Source organism: Carcharodon carcharias, chromosome 39, assembly GCF_017639515.1.
Source record: "Carcharodon carcharias isolate sCarCar2 chromosome 39, sCarCar2.pri, whole genome shotgun sequence".
Classification (NCBI taxonomy): Eukaryota; Metazoa; Chordata; class Chondrichthyes; order Lamniformes; family Lamnidae; genus Carcharodon; species Carcharodon carcharias.
In genome coordinates, this window is record NC_054505.1 from 1,024,264 (window position 1) to 1,048,213 (window position 23,950).

The window sequence follows — 23,950 nt, forward strand, 5'->3', positions numbered from 1 at the left end:
TAGGCCAAATCTGGAGCATTATGTACAGATGTCACCTTCTTATCTGAGCAAGGAGATACTTGGGGAAGAGAGGGTGCCGTGCAGGTTCATGAGAGTGATCTCTGGAAAGAAGGCGGTGTCCTCTGAGGAGCCATTGAGGACACTGGGCTTTTGTTCTCGATAGTTCCCAAGGATAAGAGGTGGCCTCTTTCAAACAAACAGCATCCTCATGGGTCTTTCAGATGGATGTAAGGAGGAAAAAAGGAGACTCCATCTCAGAGTTAGGGGGCGGGGTTGGGCTGCTATTTTGCAATTATATATGGAGGAATATTTTCAGCCAGCGGGAAGGTTGCTCTCTGGAACCCTGTACCCCAGAGGGCTGTGGAGGCTCATTCACTGAGCATCTTCAAGGCAGATATCGATAGGTTCACTGATTCAGATAATATCAAGGGTTATCAGGACAGTGCATGAAAATGGCAGTGAGGTAGGGAATCAACCATAATCTAATTGAAACGCAGAGCAGGCTCCAGGAATTGAATGCTCTCCTCCTGCTTTTATGCCCATTTGAAATTCAGACAAACCACGTCCGGACCGTCTCTTTGAAAGAGCAATCCAATTATTGACGCTTAGGCATTATTTACAAAAGTCGTGTAGTTTAAAAAAAAGTTAAATAAACATCCATTTTGTGATTGAGTTCATCCTTTACTTAAAGACACGTGGAATCAGCTGGGTGAAGTAAGTGTTCAAATATTGAACTTCTTTAGAGATCTCTAAACATAATGTCCACTGCAAGTACTGGAGTTCCAATATGGAACGGATAGAGGTGTTGACGGTGTCAATTTGGGTTGTTTAAGATGGAGATTGAGAGATACATTCTGAGTGCAGGAGAAAGCTGAAGCCCTGTATTTATTGAAGGACCTTAGTCTCCGCTCACTATCCAGATACATATCTCAGTGTTGTACTCATTCCTAACTAGGTGAAAGAGGAAGTGGAGCTGATGCATAGCACAAGACCTGAAGGCTGACGGAATTGTCCGCTAGAGATGCGCAAACAACCTACGCACGTCGCACAATATCACAAAGTGCCTGGAATTTGATGACGAATGAGAAAGGAATAGAAAAATCAACAAACATGCTAAAAATGATCAGTGTCTTCAGGGTTGTTAATAGCACTTGGCATCATAGCAGATGATAACGGTTTGAACCATTGCAGCTTCAGTGCAAAGAAAGAGGAACTGAGTAACTGGCACTGAGTACTCAGGAACAAACGGATCTCTCAAAATAAATTCATGAGAATGTTCCCTAACTGTGTGAAAATATCCTACCAAACAGTTTGGTCTCATCTTCGGGAGACGCTGAAAGCAAAGCCTTCACAAACTACTCTTCTGGTTATCTGTTCATTTGTGTCCCCAGACACACTGTGGGTTGCTTGACCTGAGGGCAGTGGTGACAGTGGCAGAACTTAACCCTCCTATCGCGCATGCTCGCCCCCTGTGTGTAGCTGACATTAAGGGGCTGTGTCACCAAATTTCACTTCCATCAGTGGCTCCGGAGCTCTGAGCTGATTGGCCACGCCAGCATTTCCTTTTGATGGAAATCGTGCAACTGAGAAGAACAGTGCATGAGAACCGTGGACGTGCATAAAAAGGATTGAATTAAAATATACTGTAAGAACCTTCCTGCTATGCTTTCATCGAAACACACACCAGTTAATTACTATTAGGCCACAATTCCTAGACCAATCACAATAGAATTGCATCCCATGCAAGGAAAATTGTGGTTCCCAGACATTTAGCATCAATTGAAACATTTAATATTCTCTCTCATGGCTCCTAAACTACAAAGAAGGAGAAACAATTCGCCTGACAGTGAATGGACAATGGAGGATACAAACACAGCACATTTTAGTTTCGCGAAAGGAGGACAGGATATCAGCAGATTGAAAGGTAAGCTTTCAGTCCAAGAGGCAGCTGGAACACCGTTTACTGGACATTAGTGTCCTTTCACATTGCAGATCCATATCTCAGTGACATGCTGCACCCCAGAAGACTAAACGGGGAAGTGAAGTGAATACAAGTTCTGACAACTTATCTTAGCCTGAATCATGCTCCCGCTTTATTTGTGTTCACAGCATAGAATAATAACCCTTTTTCAAGCAACACCTAGACAGATGAAGCTAACAAAAGCAGGGATGTACTTCTGAAATTGTACTACTGGCACAGAAACCTTCAAATTGGAAATAATCTAATGATAGATTCTAGAAATGGTGAGGTGTCCAGACACTTTGCACACAGTAAATCACAGGTATCACAATAAACCTCAAATTCAGTGTCGACATTGAAAAGGAATGAAAAGTATGGAAAATTGTCAGCACTGAAGGAACAGTAACACATTCGGTATATCCGAAGTCAGCATTTATAACTTGGAGAAGTGCAGGTTTAAGGAAGGTTGGACATAATATCCATTTGGGGTGCAGATGGCGGGGGGTGGGGGGGGGGGGGGGGGGGGGGGGTTGGGGGGGGGGGGGGTGTGGGGGGCGGGGGGGCGGGGCTTTTTGTGCTCACAAAATGACCATAAAACATTTACTAAATATTCATGGACTTGTACAACGCGCCTCCTCCCACTTGTCTCTCTATGTCTCTTCTATATATACATTCCTGACATGAGATATACTCCATGGCCACCCTCCAAAAACACACAGCAATAGGTGCTCATAGTTGAGTTCAGACACTGAGAGAGTTGCTTCACCTGAGATGAGCAGAGATGACAGAGATAGGTATTCACCCTCCAACTGTGCATGCACGCATCCAAGCAGCTTAAGAGGGAGGAAGGATAATGGAGTGTATATCACTTGAGTTTCCCGTCAGTCACTCCGGGGGAATTGGGACCAATGTCAGTATGTCCCCTTTTTGGAGATCTCTCATACAGCAAAAAGTGAATGTTGATCCTTCAATCTTATTTTAATATATAGCAGGGGATTTTGGCATCTGACAACACAGTTGGAGGCCATTCACCCAACCTGCTTTTCAAGGTTCTGTGAAAAGCTGTCCAAATTTCTCCACATATCCCAGCTTCATATCTGATACTATTCAGTTCTATTCAAATATTTTCTCAAAGTTCTGATCGATTCTGCTTCCACCATTCTTGAATGTATACCATTACTGATCACTTCGACCCTCAATTGAGTAAGTTCCCCTCACCCAGTTATTATAGCTCTTTCATCGATAATCACAGATCAATTTACGAAATGAAATAGGTTCTCCCTGTGCTCTCTGTGAAATAACAATAACATTTTGAATGCATCTCTCAGGTACCCCCCCTCCCCCCTTACCTTCGCTGTATTTAAAAATAAGGAAAAGCAGAGAAGAAAAAAGATTCTGAAGTCTCCCAACTTCACTGAATCATTTCATCGCTGGTAACAATCACTTGTTTTTTTTTCCAATGGCGGGCTGGACAGTGTTCAATTCAATTCAAGGCCTCTTGGGATCCTCCAAGTTAACCAGTTGAACTCGTGACCAGAAACAATCAGACACAAACAGCAGCGTTAGTGTTTGATTTCTCCATCTCGCCCTTTCCCTTAACTGAAAGTGGTGACTTGCCTTTGACCACAGTTCTAGGGCAAGGGCCTCTCCGCCTTGTCCTTCGCTGGTAAGGACATGTTTGGTGTCTAAGCTCGGCCGCTGTTTTCCATTGAAACAGGCTGATTACAGAAGGTGCAAAACAGGACGCTGTCAGAATCCTCAGTGGACATCCACTTATTTACGCTTTGAAACGGTGCCAGGAGGTGACTGTCGGTAGCAGACACTATCTCTGCTCTCTGGCCTGATCTAAATCGCTCACACCTCCGCAAAAGTAAAAGCAGATTTTCTCCTATACCGTTCCTCACGGAAAATTCAACATAGTCACTTTCTGCTCCGATAAACAATCCTGATACAATGCAAACCAGACCAGTCGTTGCTTTAATTCACTCAGCTAACAGGGATCGGACACCTTGGGCCTCAGTCCCTCTCTCGCTGTGCTAGTTACCCACTTAGCCACCACACAGACCAGAAACCCAGCAGTGCCAATACAGGTTTGCTTCACGACTCACCAAAGAGCAGTAACGAGACGCCTGTCATCATGTTCCAGTTCGTGCTGCTTCGAGACATGAGAGCTGGAAGGTACAGCGGCTGATTCTCTTCCTCCAAGACTCAGAAGTTCAACCAGGAAGCGTTGAATGAGAGAGGAATCAGAGGCGTGAGGTGGTCACCACGGTTAAAAAAAACAGCGCTGAGTTTTGAACAACGTGGAGTGAAATCTGGATGCAATCCCTGCATGATCGAAAATGTTAACATTTGCAAGTTAAACAATGATCACGTGTTTAATGAACGACAAGAGATTATAAAGCAGGAGGGACAAACTGAAATATTTGGTGTTCGTTGGGAGTTTGTCTTTCAGAATGGTCAGGTAGTCTAAATCTGGGAGGGACCGTTCCTCATATCATCTCCCGGAGCCGATTTAAAAGACGCTATATTCAACATCAGGATTTACTAAACTATCAAAAGAAAACACACAAAAACATAGAGAGCCTCAGCAGGAACATCAACTGAACCCCCACCTATTGTTTTGTAGGGTTAATTTACACGAGAGTGTGTTGTGCCGCAGAGATTGAACTGTATTACAGCTGTTAAACTTTCATTTAAATTCTCTCCCATCTTGTTCCAAAACCCTCTCATCCATCATCAGAAATGATGGCGAAATCAATATTCATGAGACTAAGTTGCGGCGTTCCTGCTCTTCCCAGTGGAACAGTAATTAACTGAAAACTTCCCGCCTGAAAGCTTTTTCACTTCTCTCAGGAATTCCGATCCGGAATTTGCAGAAATAAGGGGATCGGGCTTGAAAAATTCAGTTAGCAATTTAAACTCTTTCCCACACTTTTCCAATTCGTTCATTAAGCGCCCTCTTGTTCAAGCGTTAGGGCACGCCGTAATAGGATTGGCAAGGCGCTGGAAGTATAGAACACCTACACATGGTCAGTTGGCGATGATTGCAGCCTTTACTGATTGACCGGATCACCGCTTCCCCATCTCTCCCTTTATCTCTCCTCTCGCTCTCTGTCTCTGTCTCTATGTCTCTCTCTCTCTCTCTAACTTTCTCTCTGTCTCTGTCTCTTTCTCTCACACACACTGTCTTTGCGTCTGTCTGCCTGTCTGTCTGTCTCTTTCTCTGTTTACTGCAGAATTTTTTTTCGTAGGTTCATTGATTCTGCCCCTTACATAACGAATTATTCAGCAGCATGCACTTTGTTGGAAGCGAATATTCACTTTCCTAAGTTGTTTGCTTGCACTCTATTGGCAATTTTGGGTGATTCGTTTGTTGGCTTGTAACAAGTTGTGCTTGTCAAGCCTCAAGGGCCAAGACTAACACAGGTCTGGTTTTGAAGATTCTCAAGGTTTTGGTTTCAGACTTATAGTCAAGTATGAACACCCTGTGAAAGTCTCATCTGCATGTGACATTATTGTTTCGATAGATCTAATACCCTAGAACCCCGAGTGAATTGCATTGACAAAGTTAGGGATAGGATCTAAACCGATCATGTTGATTTCGGAGCAGTTGAATGAAAATGTTGTGAATAATCTGTACAGCTCTGTTCCTCATTCCTGCCTCCATAGCCAAGCATAGCTATGCCATTTAAGGGACTCAGGCCTCCTGTAGAGAAGGGCTGGAATTATAATAGTTTGATTAATGAAATTCAGTCATAAATTTCACTCAGATCCAATATAAACTGAGTTCAGAGCCAAATCCTCTTTGGCCAATTTTGCAATTTCAACGAACATGAACATTTATTGATGATCAGTGGAAGACAAATTTGAGGAATAAATGTGGGAGCTTGATACAGTTTCCATTTATTTTCCAGTATTGGATCTAACATAATGGAACCACTGAACACTTGATGTTTTGTGCAGAAGAAACATCGATCCGAGAGCGACAGATTATCTTCATAAATCATCCTAATGAAGGAGGTTGTTCCGAAAAACTTCACGGGCCACACTTCCTATGCAATTTCTCAGTGATCTGTGCTGCCCAAATACTTCTTTCTCTATTGTTCAGGCAATCAGCAACGACTGGAACTTTGAAAATATTGTGGTGCAAGGAGAGGTTCAAAATGTCGAATCCGGAACTTAGAGTCCTGGGTCCACATGTTGCATGGCTACCATTGGTGCAGCAATTAAAATGCTGGATGTGCATTTCCATTAAGAAGCTTATTGGGTTAGAATGTTCTAGGATTATTGCTTTCCATTAGGGTAAGTGATGGGACTGGTTTGACCTGCTCTGCGGATTGCCTGACAGTAAGCCTGTCTGGTTTGATGTTTAGAGGTCAAATTTAGGCCTAGATTATTTTTTTCTGGAAAGAAGTTACAAGTTATCTATGTTCAAAGACAATGCCAGGAACGTCTGATTTAACATTGAGTAGATTGCAAGTCACCCAAAGCCCAAGAAAGTTTTTGAATGTATCGAGTTATGAACAGTTACGCTGTAAGCCTTTGAATATGAGAGTTGAGGTCGTGAAAATGTCATTATGTTTTCTATCGCAACTGGGGCGAGAGCTGAATAAATCATTAAAAAAAAAAAAATATTGGATCACAGTTTTCCCTGAAAAGCAATGGACATCGCAGAGAGGCAGCATCTCAGTTAGGCGAGCAGAGGCAAAAGATCGCTTGGCTAGCAGAGATAGCACAGCCAGAAGCTGAATGGAGACAGCATACAGCTAAACAGATGTGTCCTGCAGCTTTCTATGGATTCTGGAAGAATACCCTGTCATGGCCAAGTGTAAGTAAAATCATTGGAAAATTCTTTGCTGGTGTTGTATTTAAGAACATCTCTGAGAATTGTGGAAAGCACCGTAACACTCAGTTACTACTCGGTGAAGTGGGAATGCGGGAGCCCATTGGAGCTGGGAGCATATGTGTATTGCTGTAAGAACCGGAACTCATTGCGGAGCCCGATGTACAAATAGCATAAAAGATGGTGCGGTCTCCACTGTAGCTAAAAGTTTAAGATGCCTCTGAAAAGAAAATGTTGTTTGCTGTTAGTAATATGGTACTGTAAATGTTCTAAAATGTGAAATCCAACTTGGTAATTCATGTAGCTGGAACCTGGAAATTCAAATCTCTTTGTCAAATTTATCGGCCAAAATGGAGATCGTGATATCTGAACAACCCCAAGATCAGAGGAGCACAGAGACCTGGGAGTGTAGTAGGGCTGGCAGTCGTTATAGATACAGATAAAGCAGGAGAGACATCATCTTTGTCTTTGTCTGTGTACTAGGATGAGAATTCCAAGTTACAGGTCACTTGGCTGATGAACTAATAGTTACCCAAGTCCTGTTGCAGCCAGGAGCAGCATCTTTAACCCACATGTTTGTGCGATAATGTTTTAATTCAGGAATGGCTTTGCCATGTGCGGATGTCAGCCTTCTACACAGGGCTGTCTCTCGGCAGACCAATTGGGCGGTGAGACATGTGCCCGATTGTGAGAAATTCTATCGGTTTCCCCAGGAATGGAAATGGAATTCAAGCAGAGTCGAGTTAATAGGTGTAAGTTTAAATGGGTCTAAGGTTTCTTCGAGAATAAGTGATGACTTTGGTGAGGGGGCTGAGCATGATTGACACAACTTTGCTCCGGGTGTCTTTTGCAAACGGCCACCCCTCCATATGGGCTGCAGTTCTGTTAAATGGGTTTCAGAGTGAACAACCAAACATCGCTTTTAATCTTTAGGTGGAACATTTGGCGGCCAAGACTGGCAATATTTCTGTCCGTGTTTTGGCATTTCCGCTTAGTTTGATTTGATAAAGTAATTGTGATTCAGCTCCAATCTTGGCAGAAGAATTGAACAGGAACAACTTTAGCAACTGATAAAACGTCTGAACTACGGTTATGAGGAATATATGACAGAGTGAAAACCATTTCAGGTTCTGGTCTTGGTTTCTGCAGGCCCTGGACACCACTTTTTGGGATTGCGCTTGCAAAATGTTCAGTCGTGTGACACATTTAATATGGTCAAATCCGAAGAAAAAGTGCAAGTTTTTAGTTTCAGTAATGTTGACAGTGAAACAATTGCCGACTGTTGTTTAAACCCATCCGGCCCACTAATGTCTTTCAGGGAACGAAACCTGCCGCCTTTACACGGTCTGGCCTACATGTTACTCCAGAGCCACTGCGATGTTTTTGACTCTTAACTGCCCTCTGAAAGGCTGTGGGAGTCCATTTTGTTCAAAGGTAATTAGATATGGGCAACAAACGCTGGCCTTGCTCACGACGACCACGTCCCATGAGAGGGTAAAAACAAGCATCCGTTTCCACTTTGAGTGTCGTTAAGACTATGCTCAGCATTAGATCATGTCTCTCTCTACCATACATGCAGGAATTTTCGAGAGATTTCTGGCTATCATCACGCAGATGACCCATGAGGATCCAATAGAAGATGATGTAAAATTAATGTCATCAGAACCCCAAATATTTAGAGCGCGCGCACAAAACATCAAATTCAAACCTGCCCAGCAGCCTGGGCAGCTTTCGCCATCTTGGACTCATCTTGTTTCACAACGTGTTGTGAAAAGTTATTCAAATATATACACGGTAAACAGCAAAGTCAATAAATACTACCATGACATTTGAAAACAAAGTTTCATTTAAATGTACAACTTGAGTTATTTATTTTCTTCTAGCTACTATGTATACCTATCTACTATTCGTTATGTTGGTGTATCCTCTCTATATACTATTATATGCCTCCGAACAAGTGGGCATACCGGCTACTATTGAATCGTTTTTTTTCAAATCACATCTGATATTAAATAGACAATTGCATGAAAATTAAAATTTGTGCGGAGATCAGCCTGAATTAAAAATACAATCCCTGTCGCTGAAACAGGTCAACTGTGAGAGAAAACTAAGAACAACTTATATCCATATCACAGATAGAAGCCAACAATTCAACTGTATTTATGAAATTACAAATACACATGTTATACAATGTAACCTATCATATTAGATATGGATCATTATATATGAGAAGCCTGACCTCCGTCTCTCCCTCTTACACAGATAAATGAACACACACACACACACACACACACACACACAAACACAAACACACACGCATACATAAAAGAATACATTTACACTCAGAAACACTTACACACACACCACACACACACACACACGTATACGCTTGGGCATACACATTCACACCACGTGCACACACAATCACATATGCACACACAGAGTCTCACACAGAAATACACGCCCTCGTTCAGAGAAACAGACACAATCACACACGCATTCATATACACACTTGCGCACAAAATCTCCCACAGAAAAACACACATACGCACACTGAGGCACAGACATTCTCTCTCTCTCTCTCTCACACACACCCACACACACAGACACACAGATGCACACACGTTCATACACACGCGCCCACACTAACAGACAGAAAGAAACACACACACAACCAGTTGCAGATATTCTCTCTTTCACACACACTTACAGGAGCACGCACACAAACGGAAAACAATTGATGTAACGGTTAAAGTTATCGTACTGGTAATTAGATTAACAAAATAAAATTTGTTTGTACAGTTTTGTGTAATACCAATCTTAATTCTGTTTTAAAATGTCGGATTTATGTAACATCTTGAATAAAACACTCTCACTCTGTCGCCTCTTCATCACCATTTGCGACACAATGTACTCCATCAGTATCGTCAACAGTCAAAGGAGAAGGAACATGTTTATCTGCAAGGCTGCAAAAGTAACTGATATACTGTCACTGAACTCCCCCAGTAAGAACAAGCCATATAGATACAAATTATTTTTAAAAAATCTTCCTGAGACAGAATGTTACAGTTTTTGAAACTTACCGTCAGATAGCTGACTTTACAGCCAGAATCCGGTGTGACGATTTGCTGTGGCAATTTGTTATCCCGTCATTTGCCTTCAATTAGACGATGTCAATGTAATGGCAGAGTTCGGGGGTTGATGGGGGAGAGGCGGTGTGTGGCGCTTTGAACTAAAATACTATCCGTGCACCCATGAGACCATCACCATTTTTTGCCGCTCTGAGCAGATTCGATTTATTAGCTGAGTATAGGCTACATCAGGAAACTTATTTAATGATTCAAATGTTTGTCTGTGTGTGCATTTATGTGTCAATCCCGGCGTCACGATATTGTCCCTCAACCCCGAATTCTGAGTTTGTCTTTTTTCCATATATTGATGTTTTGCTTCAATTTTATCAGTCTGCTTATTGGGAAAAGTGGATTGATTCAACACATATAACCGTTTGACAGTCAGTGTTGGGCTCAGTGTCGTTCACAACTGAGACCGAGTGCCTCGATCAAATATAGTCCCAGCGGCTGTAAATGGCTGGAATGCACTTCGCAAGCTGTTGCAGGGAGATGTGGGAGTGAATGATGAACAGCCCATTTAGTGGAAACGGAGATGACGTGAAACATTTCAGGCTTCTGTCGCAAGTAGCAGTTGTAACCAGTTTTGCCTACATATATTTGACATCATACGATATGATATACGAGATGATATATGATATGATATGTCATGATACGTTACGATACGATGTGATATTATATGATTGGTATAGATCAATTCAGGGAACTTGAAGAGAGACAAACTGAATGTTTTTCTATACTTATGCACAACGTTTTCACGTTTTGATAATTTACTGGAATCAGTCACCTCTTCAGTGCCTTTATCGCCTCCTCTCTTGCACGAACAATCATTGAGGGATAATTGTCTGATTTTGTCAGCTTATGGAGTGTCTGCCTTTGAAGTGCCAACTTTTATAAATGAAGAATTAGTACTATTCAGAGCATAGAGTAAACAGGATTATATGATTCCTTTGTTCACTCCAACATGACATATACAATAGATGCAGTAATTTTCAAGCGTACCTTTGCAATCCCTCTTTCTCTTGATCGGATTGAACTCTATTCCCAGGATAATCACAATCACAAACATGATCAGAACCGCGAGGCACAGGCGAATAGGGATTGAATTGGAAGCTGGGAAGCAATCAAAATTGGCGAGAGTTAATAGGAAATTACTATATTAAATTGCAATGACCAGTGAGACTGTAATTCTGTCTAACAGATAGGGGAGCATGGCAATATTGTCATTTGACATTCACGGTCAGTCAAATACTCACACCCGATTGACATTATTCGGCCTCTACCTCTGTGGGTTAAGCCCTCTTCATAAATTGGACACATTACCCAGTGTACGAGATGAATGACAGAGGGATGTTGAATTCCTAATCCTACTGGAACAGCTGTGTACCTTCAATTTAATTTAGGCTAAGCAGAAAACTTTGTATCAGTAATGGTGACGGTGAACGTACTGAATTGTCATATGAAAAAAAATACATCTCGTCACTGATATCCTTTGGAGAATGAAGTCTCCCGTCCGTACGTGACCGCGTCCATCATGTGCCTCCAGATCTGCAGCCACGTGGCTGAGTATGAACCGCTCTCCAATTGGCCAAGCAGTTCACTCAGTGAGTCATACTAAACGCCTGTTAGAGAGGGTTATAGAATCCAGTAAAGGAGAAGTAAAAAAGAGCAACGATTGAGATGATCAGCAGGACATAATCCCTATTTATCCAGGAGTGAACTTAACCTCAGAGATAAAAACAAAAAAACTGCGGATGCGGGAAATTATAAAGATTTTCCTTTTCCCACCTATTTCCATTATATAAAAAAAACACTAGAGCTATACCTTGAGTGCCCTACCATCCATTCTTAATTAGCACATTCGTTTAGATAATATTACCAACTTTAACTTTAACACCTATGTGTTCTATTGTACTATTGTCGTTGACATCTTTTGATGATCTGCTTCTATCACTGCTTGTTTGTCCCTACAACCACACCCCTCCCTCCACCTCTCTGTCTCTCTATTTCTCCGCCCCCCACACACACACCTTAAACCAGCTTATATTTCAGCTCTTTCTTGGACTCGAACTCAAGTTCTGTCGAAGGGTCATGAGGACTCGAAACGTCAATTCTTTTCTTCTCCGCCGATGCTGCCAAACCTGCTGAGTTTTTCCAGGTAATTCTGTTTTTGTTGTGAACTTAACCTGTTTAACAGCGTTAACAGGCTCTAACAATGATTTCCATGCTCAACGCAAGAAGCTGTTGGCGTGGAAAGTATTCAAGCAAAATTATAACAACTAGTGGAAGTTTAAATGTAAAAAAAAAATTGTCAAAATCACCAATGTCAGTTTTTTGTTGACCGGACCTGGAACAGAGTATTACAAATGGCACGCACATTCAATAGCGGTGTAATATGAAGTACCAGCGAGCCAGAGGACATTGTGTCATTCTGGAAAAAAGCGACGAACAGAAAGGGACCATAGATTGCAATCATGTAACAATTCATATCATCGATCGCTGCAGAAGGCAGAGCCATCATATTAATGTATCTCTGTTTCATGGAGATATTGAATAAGTGGATTATCACCTATTTTCTCCATTCATCCACAGATGATTCAATCATACTTTAATGACTTTAACTTCCTTATTCGTTCATTTCATTTATTCAATCATTGATTTATTTTTGTTTTTAGCTTAAGAAACAGTGTTTTTCCTTTTTTTTCTGGCTGGATTTTGAACACTAATGAAATGCCCCCCTTTTAAGACAATGAAGAACAGCCAACAACCTTGAACATGCAAACTTGCATTGGTCCCAAGTGGGATGAAAAGGGGAATAGACATCCAAAATCCCATGATGTTTGCGAAACAAAACATCGCCTGTTGTTGGCATGAACATCATCCTAAAAATCCTAAATGGTTTGGCTCATGAGATATGAAAATATCATTAATTGTTCGAAACACAATGACTTTAAGACACACAGTTTTATGGTATTGCTCTGGAATATAAAACCATCAGAACTGTACGTTAGTGCGATGATTTGGAAGAGCAATATATTATCCTGAAAGAGGCTGCTAAAGATATTCTCTGCCTCTCTCTCTCTCTCTCGCACTCTCTCACTGTCTCTCTCCTTCTGTCTTTGTCTCCATCTCTCTCTCCTTTTCTCTCCCTTGAAAGTACCGTGTCTGGGTTTGCAAGTTTCTCCAATTCTACTTAACGAGCATTTAGGCTATCCACTTCTCCTACCATTTGTACTAGTGTGTGTGTGTGCTTGAGTAATTTTGTGTGTGGGACTGTGTTTGTGAATCTGTGTGTGGGCCACAGAGTGCGTGTGAATTATGCTTGCCAGTTGCGATTTGCCTATGGAAATCGCGCCCTTAAACTGATCTTATTTTCTGTTTAACTTTGGGAAAACTGTCAGGCTAATCCTTCGTAATCAGAAAGCCTAGTTTGTGGGATCCTGCAGTATTATCAAACCCCATCTTTACTACATTCCATCCACCCCAGCCCTAAACCCCACCCACCCTGCGACAAAGGAACTCTCAGTGTCAGGCCTGGGGTGGTACAATTCGTGCGTAATTTATATCCCTCCTTGCATGGTTTAACAATTGGCTATCAGATATGCATTGATTCATTCCACAATCGGCGATTACAACAGTTGACTTATTCTAAGTGAAAAAGGTAACGAGCATAGTCTGTGTTTTTTTTGTCGTCACTTTCCTTTCCAAGCACAAGGTAAGGCGATCATCTAATGCAGCATGACATGGAAACAGTAAATGAACAGTTACTGGGGTCGAATGGACACAGTGACTGCAGGGATCTCGCTCACCTGTTGCAATGATGTGTACAGGGTCACTCAGAGCCGACGATAGCTTGCTGCCGTTAATCAGTGCCTTATAGCAACAGGAATAACTGCCTATCTCGGAGCGATCGACACCCCTGATAATCTTTTAAATGAAAACCAAATCAACAAAATTGGGATAAATCAGGCACAGCCCCTAATTCAGGTCAGCTGTAAAACCAAGAACAAAGTTTAAAGGAAACTTACAAACTTTAAATCAAAATGTGATTAAAGGGGTCAACAAAACACTCCAGTCCCCATGGTGGCCACCGAGCACAGAAGGCCTCGAGAGTGCCAGCAGACACCGCGTGCTCCTTCTCCAGGGACATCCGGCAGCGAATCGATACCCCTGATGGTGAAGGTGACAAAATTGATCCCTGAATAGAAGGCTTGACCGCACAGTGATTCACATCCCCTTGTCCGTACAGGTAAAATTCGCTGGCAGCATTGCCCCCGGGGCTTGTACAGTTAAATGTGACATTTCCAACCTGAACAACACCGCTAGAACCAACCGATATGTATGGTGCGGGAAGATCTGGAAATTGAATTGAAGAGTTGGTACCGATTGGTTACAAATACAAGACTAGCTTTTGTCAAAAATCAGTCTCTCAAAATAAAACATATGGTAAGTTTTCATAAAACACTCCTTAGCCCTCATGTCAAAACAAAAATGCTGCCAAGAATCAGGCAGCATCTGTGGATAGAGTAACAGAGCTAAACTTTCCATTCTGTGTGACTTCTTCAGCGCAAAAGATAATTAGAAATGTGATGGATTATATAATGAAAGGAGTGGAGCAGCTGGAGCAAGATAGAGGGTCATGGCAAGGGGGAAGCTCAAGAGAAATTTGAAACATATGTCATGGACACAAGATAAATGGAATGGTAATGGTAGTGCTAAAGACTGAAAAAGTGCTAATAATGTCCTAAAGGTGAGATAACAATGTGGTAATTGAGAACTTTTCAGACGTTTGGACTTAACAGTGAGTGCAACAGACTCAAGCCATTAATTCGTTCCTCCATTTTCACATATTTCCCATGCCGTCTCCCCCACAGGCCCATCTGTAACATGTTTTGTTTTTAGTGTGCTTACACTTGTTCTGCAATTCACACATTCTGCTAGCTTATCTTTCTGCCCCTATTCTACCTTCTTTAACCTTCAACGCTACCATTAATAGTCGATTTGTCTTGTGCCCATGGCATTCTTGTCAATCTCTAATGAATACCCACTTCTCCACACCCTCTTCAACTGTGAAGAAGAGTCATACATGCACTAAATGTGAACTCTGTTTCTAACTCCACACATGCCTCTTGATCTGCTAAGCCCTCCAGCATTTTTTGTTTTTATTTCAGATTTTCAGCATCCGCCGTATTTTGCTGTTATTTTGCTGGTTAGGCCTCATTTGGAATTTTGTGTCCAGGTATGGGCGTCACCCTAAGTTAAGGATAACCATGCCTTGTCAAAGAGGCAGAGGACATTGACTAGAATGGTTTCAGAAAGAAGGACATGTAGAGAGAGAGGAGAAGCTGGGGATTTTCTCGTAGTTTAGGGAAGGTTAAGTGAGATTTTCATAGAGCTTTAAAAAATCATTAAGAGCTCGATAAAGTAAATAAGGAAAAATGGTTTTTAATGGCAGAATATTTAAAGTAATTAGGGTTAGGGTTAGGGTTAGGGCTAGGGTTAGGATTAGGGTTAGGGAAATAAAAGCAATGCATCGAAATGAAGGCATTGTTCCGCACCGAGGTGTGGAAGTCATCTCTGATGTCACAACTGATCAAACCAAATCCCAACTAAGATTGTGACATCTCCAGCCAATGGACACCAGCTTCCCCCAGTGTCTGAGCACTTCAGCGGCTCACAGTCACCTCCTGCCAACCCCATCCTCTACAATCACATTCGATGGACAGCGGGTGAATCCAGTCTCCAACTTCACAATTGTGGAATGAAAAGTCAGAACATCTGAACCTCCCGCCCACCACCTTCGCCCCTTTGCACCGCCGTCTATTTAGAATGATTCATGTTGTTACAGTGAATAAAATATCGACTATTTGAGAATGCCAAGATCGTAAATAGAAATGTTTAAATACCTGTTCCCTGTCCCTCACCTGTCGGGCTCTGTTTGGAATCGAACTGCCGGTTCTGGACCGTAACTCTGTATTGACACTGATATTGTCCGCTGCGGCTTGGATGGGAATTCTGGAATGTTAAAGTGTTGCTATTTGGTTTAGTTGGACTAAATCACAGTTGATAACGTAATATATAAAAATAACACATTTCCTCGCGATTATCTCCAGTCACGGTACAGGTCATGGTGATCGTCTCTCCTGCTGCATATACCCCTGAGATTTGATCAATAGATATCACTGGGGTTTATAGCGTAACTGTGGTAAAATGAACTGAAGGAACAATTAGAAATGGATCAGAGTCATTCTATGTTAAGCAGTAGATTATAAACACATTAAATGATTTGTGTCGAGTCAAGGTGTTTACAAGTGTTTAAAAATTCACGAATGTAAAGATCAGGATTTGTTTATGAAGCAAGGAGGATAAGAAAATGCATTTTTAAATGTCAATCAGTGATTCGGGCCTTCTCTAACAACTCTGCAGCTGATAAACCCGACTGAAGTGTATTCGTTATGGTAATCGACAATTCTTACCAGCAGATTTGGGCAGAGCAAGATCCAATGAACTGAAATTAATTGATGGGACAATCAACGTGATTTTTCCTTCAGTGATGTTGTTTTATGGTTGTGTGTTTGAGCCCATGGATACTAAAGCGAAGTTCCTACTGATGTCACTGGCAATAATTCCACTGTATGTATTGACTGAACATAAAATTGCAGAGCGGAATATTACAAATAGCAGAGTTCAGACAGTCCTTCAGTACTGGCACCCGGGGAGAGTTGGCCTGGATTATGGAGCTCAACTCCTAGAGTATATAGATCTGCCGCTGACAGTGCAGCATCCCCTCAGTACTGACACAGTGCATAAGAGACATCCTGGATTATGGAATTAAATCTGGAGTTGTGGTTTATCACACAGCCTTCTGATTTAGGGTAGCGTGCAACATTCCCTGTAAGCACATGAGGGAAGATGACGATTGCTGGTAGTTTCTGCATCAACATGGAAGATGAAAGGCAAACTGTGAAACAATTCTATGGTACATCATGCCACACTACATGTGGGTTTTGGGATGGGGAGTCTCTCTTGTTTGACCACCTCAGTGGTCGGCGTTGGACACTCGGTCCCACTGCGATATTAGAAAGAGCATCACCCAATACTGAGGTAGACCATGACATCACCCAACAGGGTGACGACTCTCCCCTAGTGACAGAATCCATATGCTGTTGACTGTCCCCTCCCACCCTTCTGCTGCTTTCCTCCCCAACTCATCTCAACACTTACACTGTTGCTTCACGCCCAGCGGGTTAATTCAGTGCCAGTTTGATCAAGAGATATAATTGGGGTTTTAAGCATTTCTGTGGTAAAACTAATTTAAGGAACAATTAGAAATGGATCAGCGTCATTGTATGAGCAGCAGGTGGTTGGAAACACATTGATTTCTCTGTGTCTCGACAACGTGTTTACAAGTGTTTGAGAATTCACAAATGTAGGGATCAGAATGTGATGATGAAGTAAGTAAAGCCTATTCTAAACGCCAATCAGGGACTTAGGCCTTCTCTAACAGCTCTGCAGCTGATAAGTATCATGGAACAGTATTTATTATGGTAATCGATGATTCACACTAATAGATTGAGAAGAAGAAGATCCTATTAACTGAAATCAATTAATGACTGGACTATCAACATGGTTCTTTCTTCAGTAATTTTGTTCTAAAGAAACAAAAACAGAATTACCTGGAAAAACTCAGCAGGTCTGGCAGCATCGGCGGAGAAGAAAAGAGTTGACGTTTCGAGTCCTCATGACCCTTCGACAGAACTGTCGAAGGGTCATGAGGACTCGAAACGTCAACTCTTTTCTTCTCCGCCGATGCTGCCAGACCTGCTGAGTTTTTCCAGGTAATTCTGTTTTTGTTTTGGATTTCCAGCATCCGCAGTTTTTTTGTTTTTTGTTCTAAAGAAATGTGTTTGGCTCAAACTGGAGTGGGAGTTGATCACACAACCTTCTGACTTAGCGTAGCATCCTACAGACTTGGTAAAGAGATGATTGAAGATCGTCAATGAAAAAGGCACTTAGTGCTAATACCAATGTGGAGAATGAAAGACAAACGCTGAAAGGCTTGGGTGGTACGTGATCCCCTACCGCATGTGGGTTTTGGAATGGGGAATTTCTCTTGTTTGACAGCCTCAGTGGTCGGCGTTGGACACTTGGTCCCAGTATGAAGCCAGCTAGAGCAGAACCCAATAAGGAGGTAGAGCATGACCTAACTGACCAATGGACAGCCCCTCCCTCAGTGACAGAATCCTTCAGCTGCTGACTCTCCCCTCACATCCTCCTCCTGCTTGCCTCCTTCCCATGTCAACACTTGCAGTGATAGTTAGTTGATGCCCAGCAGGTGAATTCAGGGCCCATTCTTTGAGGGAAAGTGTCATGATGCTACCACAAAACACATCTTCCCTTCATCCCCCCTGGCGGCATTCCATAGGGATCATTCCCTCCGGGACACCCTGGTCCACTCCTCCATCACCCCCTACTCCTCAACCCCCTCCACGGCACCTCCCCATGCCCACGCAAAAGATGTAACACCTGCCCCTTCACTTCCTCTCTCCTCACCGTCCACAGGCCCAAACACTCCTTTCAAGTGAAGCAGCATTTCACTTGCATTTCCCCCAACTTAGTCTACTGCATTCGTTGCTCCCAATGTGGTCTCCTCGACATTAGCGAGACCAAACGTAAACTGGGCGACCGCTTAGCAGAACACCTGTGGTCTGTCCACAAGAATGACCCAAACCTCCCTGTCGCTTGCCATTTTAACACTCCACCCTGCTCCCTTGCCCACATGTCTGTCCTTGGCTTGCTGCATTATTCCAGTGAAGCCCAACTCAAACTGAAGGAACAACACTTCATCTTCCGACTAGGCACTTTACAGCCTTCCAGACTGAATATTGAATTCAACAGCTTTAGGTCTTGAACTCCCTCCTCCATTCCCACCTCCTTTCTGTTTCTTCGCCCTTCCTTTTGTTTTTTCCAAAAATTTATATAGATTTTTATTTTCCCACCTATTTCCATTTTTCTTAAATGTTTTATGCCCCCAACCCCCACCAGAGCTATTCCTTGAGTGCCCTACATTCCATTCTTAATTAGCACATTCGTTTAGATAATATCACCAACTTCAACACCCCTGTGTTCTTTTGTTCATTTGTGTGTGACATATTTTGATTATCTGCTCCTATCACTGCTTGTTTATCCCTACAACCACACACCCCCTCCACTTCTCTCCCCCCACCCAACCCCCTACACCACACCCCATCCCCCCCCCCCCCCCCCCCCCACCACCCCCACCTTAACCAGCTTATATTTCACCCTTCTCCTTGGATTCAGCTAGTTCTGTTGAAGGGTCATGAGGACTCGAAACATCAACTATTTTCTCCTCCGCCGATGCTGCCAGACCTGATGAGATTTTCCGGATAATTCTGCTTTTGTTTCAGCACTACCTCAGTACTGGCACCGGGGGAGTGTCGGCCTGGATTATGGAGCTCAAGTCCTAGACTATTTCCATCTACCTCCGACAGCGGAGCTCTCCCTCAGTATTATTATCGGGGGGAGTGTAGGTCTGGATTAAGCAGATCAAGTCCTAAGGTATATTCAAGTACCTCCGACATTGCAGCGCTAAATTTATGTTGGCACCAGGGGGAATATCGGTCTGATTTGTGAAGCTGAAGTTTTTTTGAGTGGGAGCAGAGGCCAGGTATTTCCTTCTCAGGAAACAGCGATACCAAATTCGTTACGGGCTGCCTAATTGAGATATTCCAAGGCGATGGGCTGTAGTCGCAGTTTCAAGGGAATGGGAGCTGAACTGTGGCACTAACCGTTCAATTCAAGATGCAGAAACTCGAATGTATTAGCGTTTAAATATATAAATTCGGACCAGGTTTAGGCCACTCGGCACCCACTCACCCCACCCCACACCCCCCAGCCCGACACACACACCCCCCCGCCCCCCCCCATCCCCCCCCGCCCCCCCCACCAATCAATCAGATCATGGCTGGTTTGGTGTCACCTCACCCATTTTTTCCTGACCATTCCCAAGAACCATTTAAACCCTCGTTAATAACGAATGTATCTCGTTCTGCCTTCACAATTCTCAGATACACTGCATTCAACTTTCAGGAACAGAGTTCAAAGACTAAAGATCCTCTGAGAGAAAGAAAAATACCCACTCAGCTCCGTCTAAAATGTGTGACCATTTAATTTTAATCTGATCCCCTGAGTTCTAGATTATTCCATAAAAGGAAACGTCCCCTCCACATGCACCCTGTCAATGCCTCTGAGGATCGGGCGGGTTTGTGGCATTCGCTGTGACAACATCAATGTTCACGGACGAACATTCTGGGGCACTTTGATGGCAGAATGAAAATAACCCAATCGTGAGGTGGACTGCGACCTCACAGCACAATGCATGAACGCCAGCTCTCCCCAGGAACAGAAAAATTCAGCAGCTGCATGTCCCGTCACCCTCTCCTCCAGCCTTTCTGCCCTGCCATAGTCAGACCCTGCCATCACAGCCGATGCACTGCGGGTGCATTCAGGTCTCATTCATTCAGGGAAACTGTCAAGAGTTGAGAAATGAAATAAAAGTTCATTCACTTACAATACTCCCACCGATCATTGAACATTACTTTTTAATGCAATGATTAAATCATTGATATGTTAAAAAAATACAAAAAGTGTTTTATAGCCTTGTTCCCGGTCACTGACCTGTTATAGTCACCATCACATGCTGGCTCACCGGGGAATCTATCAGCCGATTATTAACAGAAATGCTATATGCGCAGCTGTATTGTTCTCCATTTGTTCCAGCGGGAACATGAGCTGTTCCAATGTTGTTCTTTGTGAAGAGCTGTGAGGAGGAGAGTATCTGGTGCCTCCGTAAAAGTGAAAGGTTTTATCACGAACATCTCCAGTTACAGTGCAGGTAATGGTGACCCTCTCTCCGACAACATAAACCCCTGTCTGTTGATCATGTCTAATCACTGGATTTGATCGTGGAGCTGTTGTGGAATAAATGAATGAACGATGAGAAGTGGATCAGGGGAATACCATGTACAAGTAGAACGCTACTAACTCACTGTCAATTGATCTGTGTGGAAGGGAAGTGATTACATCCGGGACTCAGATTCCACAGGCGGTGAGTTCGGTGTTGGTTAGAAAGGAAACGAAGACATCAAAACGTATTTCAACGCCTTTCTCAGCAACCCAGCATGTCCCAGAGACCTTCACAAACACTGAACTGATAGTGAAATCTTGCGACTGTTGAATTGTAACAATTTACGCAGAAATATATTGCAGGAAAAATATTGAGATAATGAAGACTTAATGGCGTCATTGGATGCGTGGTATCTATTGACCTCAGGACACTACTGAGAACAGCTCAATGACCTTGTTCGAAAGACTGCCCATGGTGTAATTTGCCTTCACCTGAAATGAGGGATGTTCATAGCCTCTCATCGGATAAAAATCCCCTCTGATAGTGCAGTGTTCTCTCAGGGCTAACACCGCTGTATTGACTGGATTATGGAGATCAAGGCCTTCAGCCTTCAGAGCAAGCGCATATACTTCCGGTAGAGCAGCGTTCTCTCAGCACTGGCACGTGCAATGCGTCGGCTTTGATTATGGAGCTCAAGTCCTGGACTATATACATCTAACTTCAGCAGTGCAGCACACACTAAATTGTGCACCGGGGGAGTGCCGGCTGGATAATGGAGCTCAAATCGCTGAGTTGGAAATTGAAGCCAGTTCCAACTGAGGCAGGTGAAATAGCTCTCAAACCAGGTAAAGAGAGTGTCAATGGGGATAGTCCAACACCAGGGGGAGTTCTGCCAACGTCTATGTGGAGAATGAGAGACAATGGGTGGAGGCAATGATTGGCTGATTCGGCCTTGCCACCGCATGGGGTCATGGGAGACACTGTGATGTCATCAGTTGTGGGATGCAAACACTCAAGGCCACTTTGATATCATAAACGGCCCAGCCGTATCCCTAGATACAGTGTGGCGTCAAACAACAATGGGCCACGTCACCAGGGAAAGATTGTTTCAGCTGTTGACTGTACACTGACACGCTGCTCCTGCTGCTTTACTCCTCTGGTTCCTTCAGCCCCTACAATCACGACTGATGCAATCAGGCCTCAGTCTTTACTGACATCTGACAGGCGTTACACAGTGAATTCCAAGGTCAATCCGTTTTACCCCTCACTCCTAATACCTAAAGTTCTATTTCCTTATACTAAAAAAACAGAGTTTTGTAATTCGCAATTGTTTTGAATGAAGTCATTATTAACAATCTCTGTTCCTTGTCACTCACCTTCGATAGTCACCATCACAGTTTCGCTCAGTGGAGAACGGGACTGGAGAACCGAAACCCCGTACCTGCATTGGTACCGCCCTTCCTGGTTTAAAGCAGGAATCGAGCACATTACAAATTTATCCTTTTTGGAAGCTGGAGAAATGTTGAGTGCTTGATTATCCTTGTAAATGTAGAACGTTTTATCGAAATAGTTTGCCCGCGCAGTGCAGTTAATGGTGATATACTCTGTTTCTAAGCAAACTCCTGCAGGTTGGTCAAGTGATATCTCCGGCTGTGTTAATTCATCTGCGGAATAAGAAACGGAAAGGTCTGTTAGGAATGGATCTCCAAGGTTTCAGGTGCAGTGGAAGTTGATAACTCAATTCCTGTTGAGGGAAGTTGCATCCGTTGGAAATGAATTGGAACAAGATGATGTTTAGGGATTTGTTAACTGAGAAAGTGAGAAATATTTGATGTTGAACAAAGCATCTCTGTAACGCTGGGCTTTAAAATTCCCTTCATGGCCACTGACGCATATATGAAGCCCAGCTACTTCGGTAATACAGGCCGTGCCAAAGAACATAACTCAGCTGGAGTTGTCTTTCAAGTTAGACGTCGGATCAGAAATGTGACTTTGGTATACAAGGGAATGGAGGAGATTGTTTAATGTGCATTCGACATTTCTAGTTAATTTGGCCGGGGTGAAAATGTAACTTTAAACAGTGTGGATTTGCATTTCAAACACTGGTCTTATCCTTGTAAACCGGAAGTATTATGCAATCATTCCGGATGTAAGTGAATCTGGCCAGGCTGAATTCCTTGTGCATCCTACTTGCCTTTGAGAATCTGAAGGTGAGTGTCTCTCAGGCAATGCAGGCCACGATTTGTTGGTAAAACCGATTTGCTGATTGGAAGCAGGACGTGGAATTGGGCCCCAAGACAACGATACCCCATCGCCCATCTCCAGAGCTCATATCCCTAGGCAGAAACTCCATCCCTTTCCCCGGAAGCTTCTTGTCCCTGAAGGACTCTCTTGATAATGTTAGTGCGACCGTTGACTTTGAGTTGGTCTTATGCGCTCCATCTTCAAGGCCACCATTATCCGCCTCAGTGGCATCACCTGACTCCACCTCTGCCCCTGGTCATCTACCATTGTTACGTCCAGATATGTTTATTCCACATGCATCCTGGTGAAACGTGCATTTTCCACCAGGCATAAACTCGAAGTTAACTAAATCTCTGCTGCCCTCTTTCTTCATTCGCACCAAAATCTGTTGATCCATGACTCCTGTTCTCAAAAAAATACATTCTTCCCACGTCGCCAGCCCATGAAGGAATACTAAGATTTCACAATAATCTCATTCTTGATGTCAATGTACCACAACAGCCCCACCTTCACTCCTCGCCCCACCAGCCCTCCTCTGCCACCTTCCCCATGGACCTCGAGGCCTCTCTATCTGTGCAAACTCCCCCAATCCTAAGACTCCTCCGATATCTCTGTGGTCCTCTTATAGCCGCTGGTTGAGATTTCCATCGCTCCACAATTGGCGTCTTCAGCTGTCTGGGGGTCCGAAACTCTGGAATTCCTTCGCTGCTCTTTGGCATCTTTTTCTGCCTTATTTTAGGACACACCTTCATTCCTGCCTGTTCAGCATATATTTTGGCGAACAGCACTAAAATCTCTTCCTATTAAAGTTTGTCAAATTTCGTTTCATAATGGTTCCCATGAAG

General features: G+C 43.2%; 1 protein-coding gene across 1 annotated transcript in view; it reads right to left on the bottom strand.

Annotated features, from left to right (window-relative positions):
* LOC121273095 (basement membrane-specific heparan sulfate proteoglycan core protein-like) overlaps positions 1 to 23,502 on the bottom strand; it is a 72,530-nt gene extending 49,028 nt beyond the window's left edge. The window contains exons 1-7 of the mRNA XM_041180060.1: positions 23,370 to 23,502; positions 22,238 to 22,525; positions 18,017 to 18,102; positions 13,744 to 13,861; positions 12,299 to 12,433; positions 10,937 to 11,047; positions 3,578 to 3,678 (exon numbers count right to left, since the gene is read on the bottom strand). Of these exons, the coding sequence (XP_041035994.1) occupies positions 3,578 to 3,678; positions 10,937 to 11,047; positions 12,299 to 12,433; positions 13,744 to 13,861; positions 18,017 to 18,102; positions 22,238 to 22,525; positions 23,370 to 23,502 (972 nt within the window). The remainder of the gene's footprint in view (positions 1 to 3,577; positions 3,679 to 10,936; positions 11,048 to 12,298; positions 12,434 to 13,743; positions 13,862 to 18,016; positions 18,103 to 22,237; positions 22,526 to 23,369) is intronic.
* Between the last annotated feature and the right edge of the window lie 448 nt (positions 23,503 to 23,950).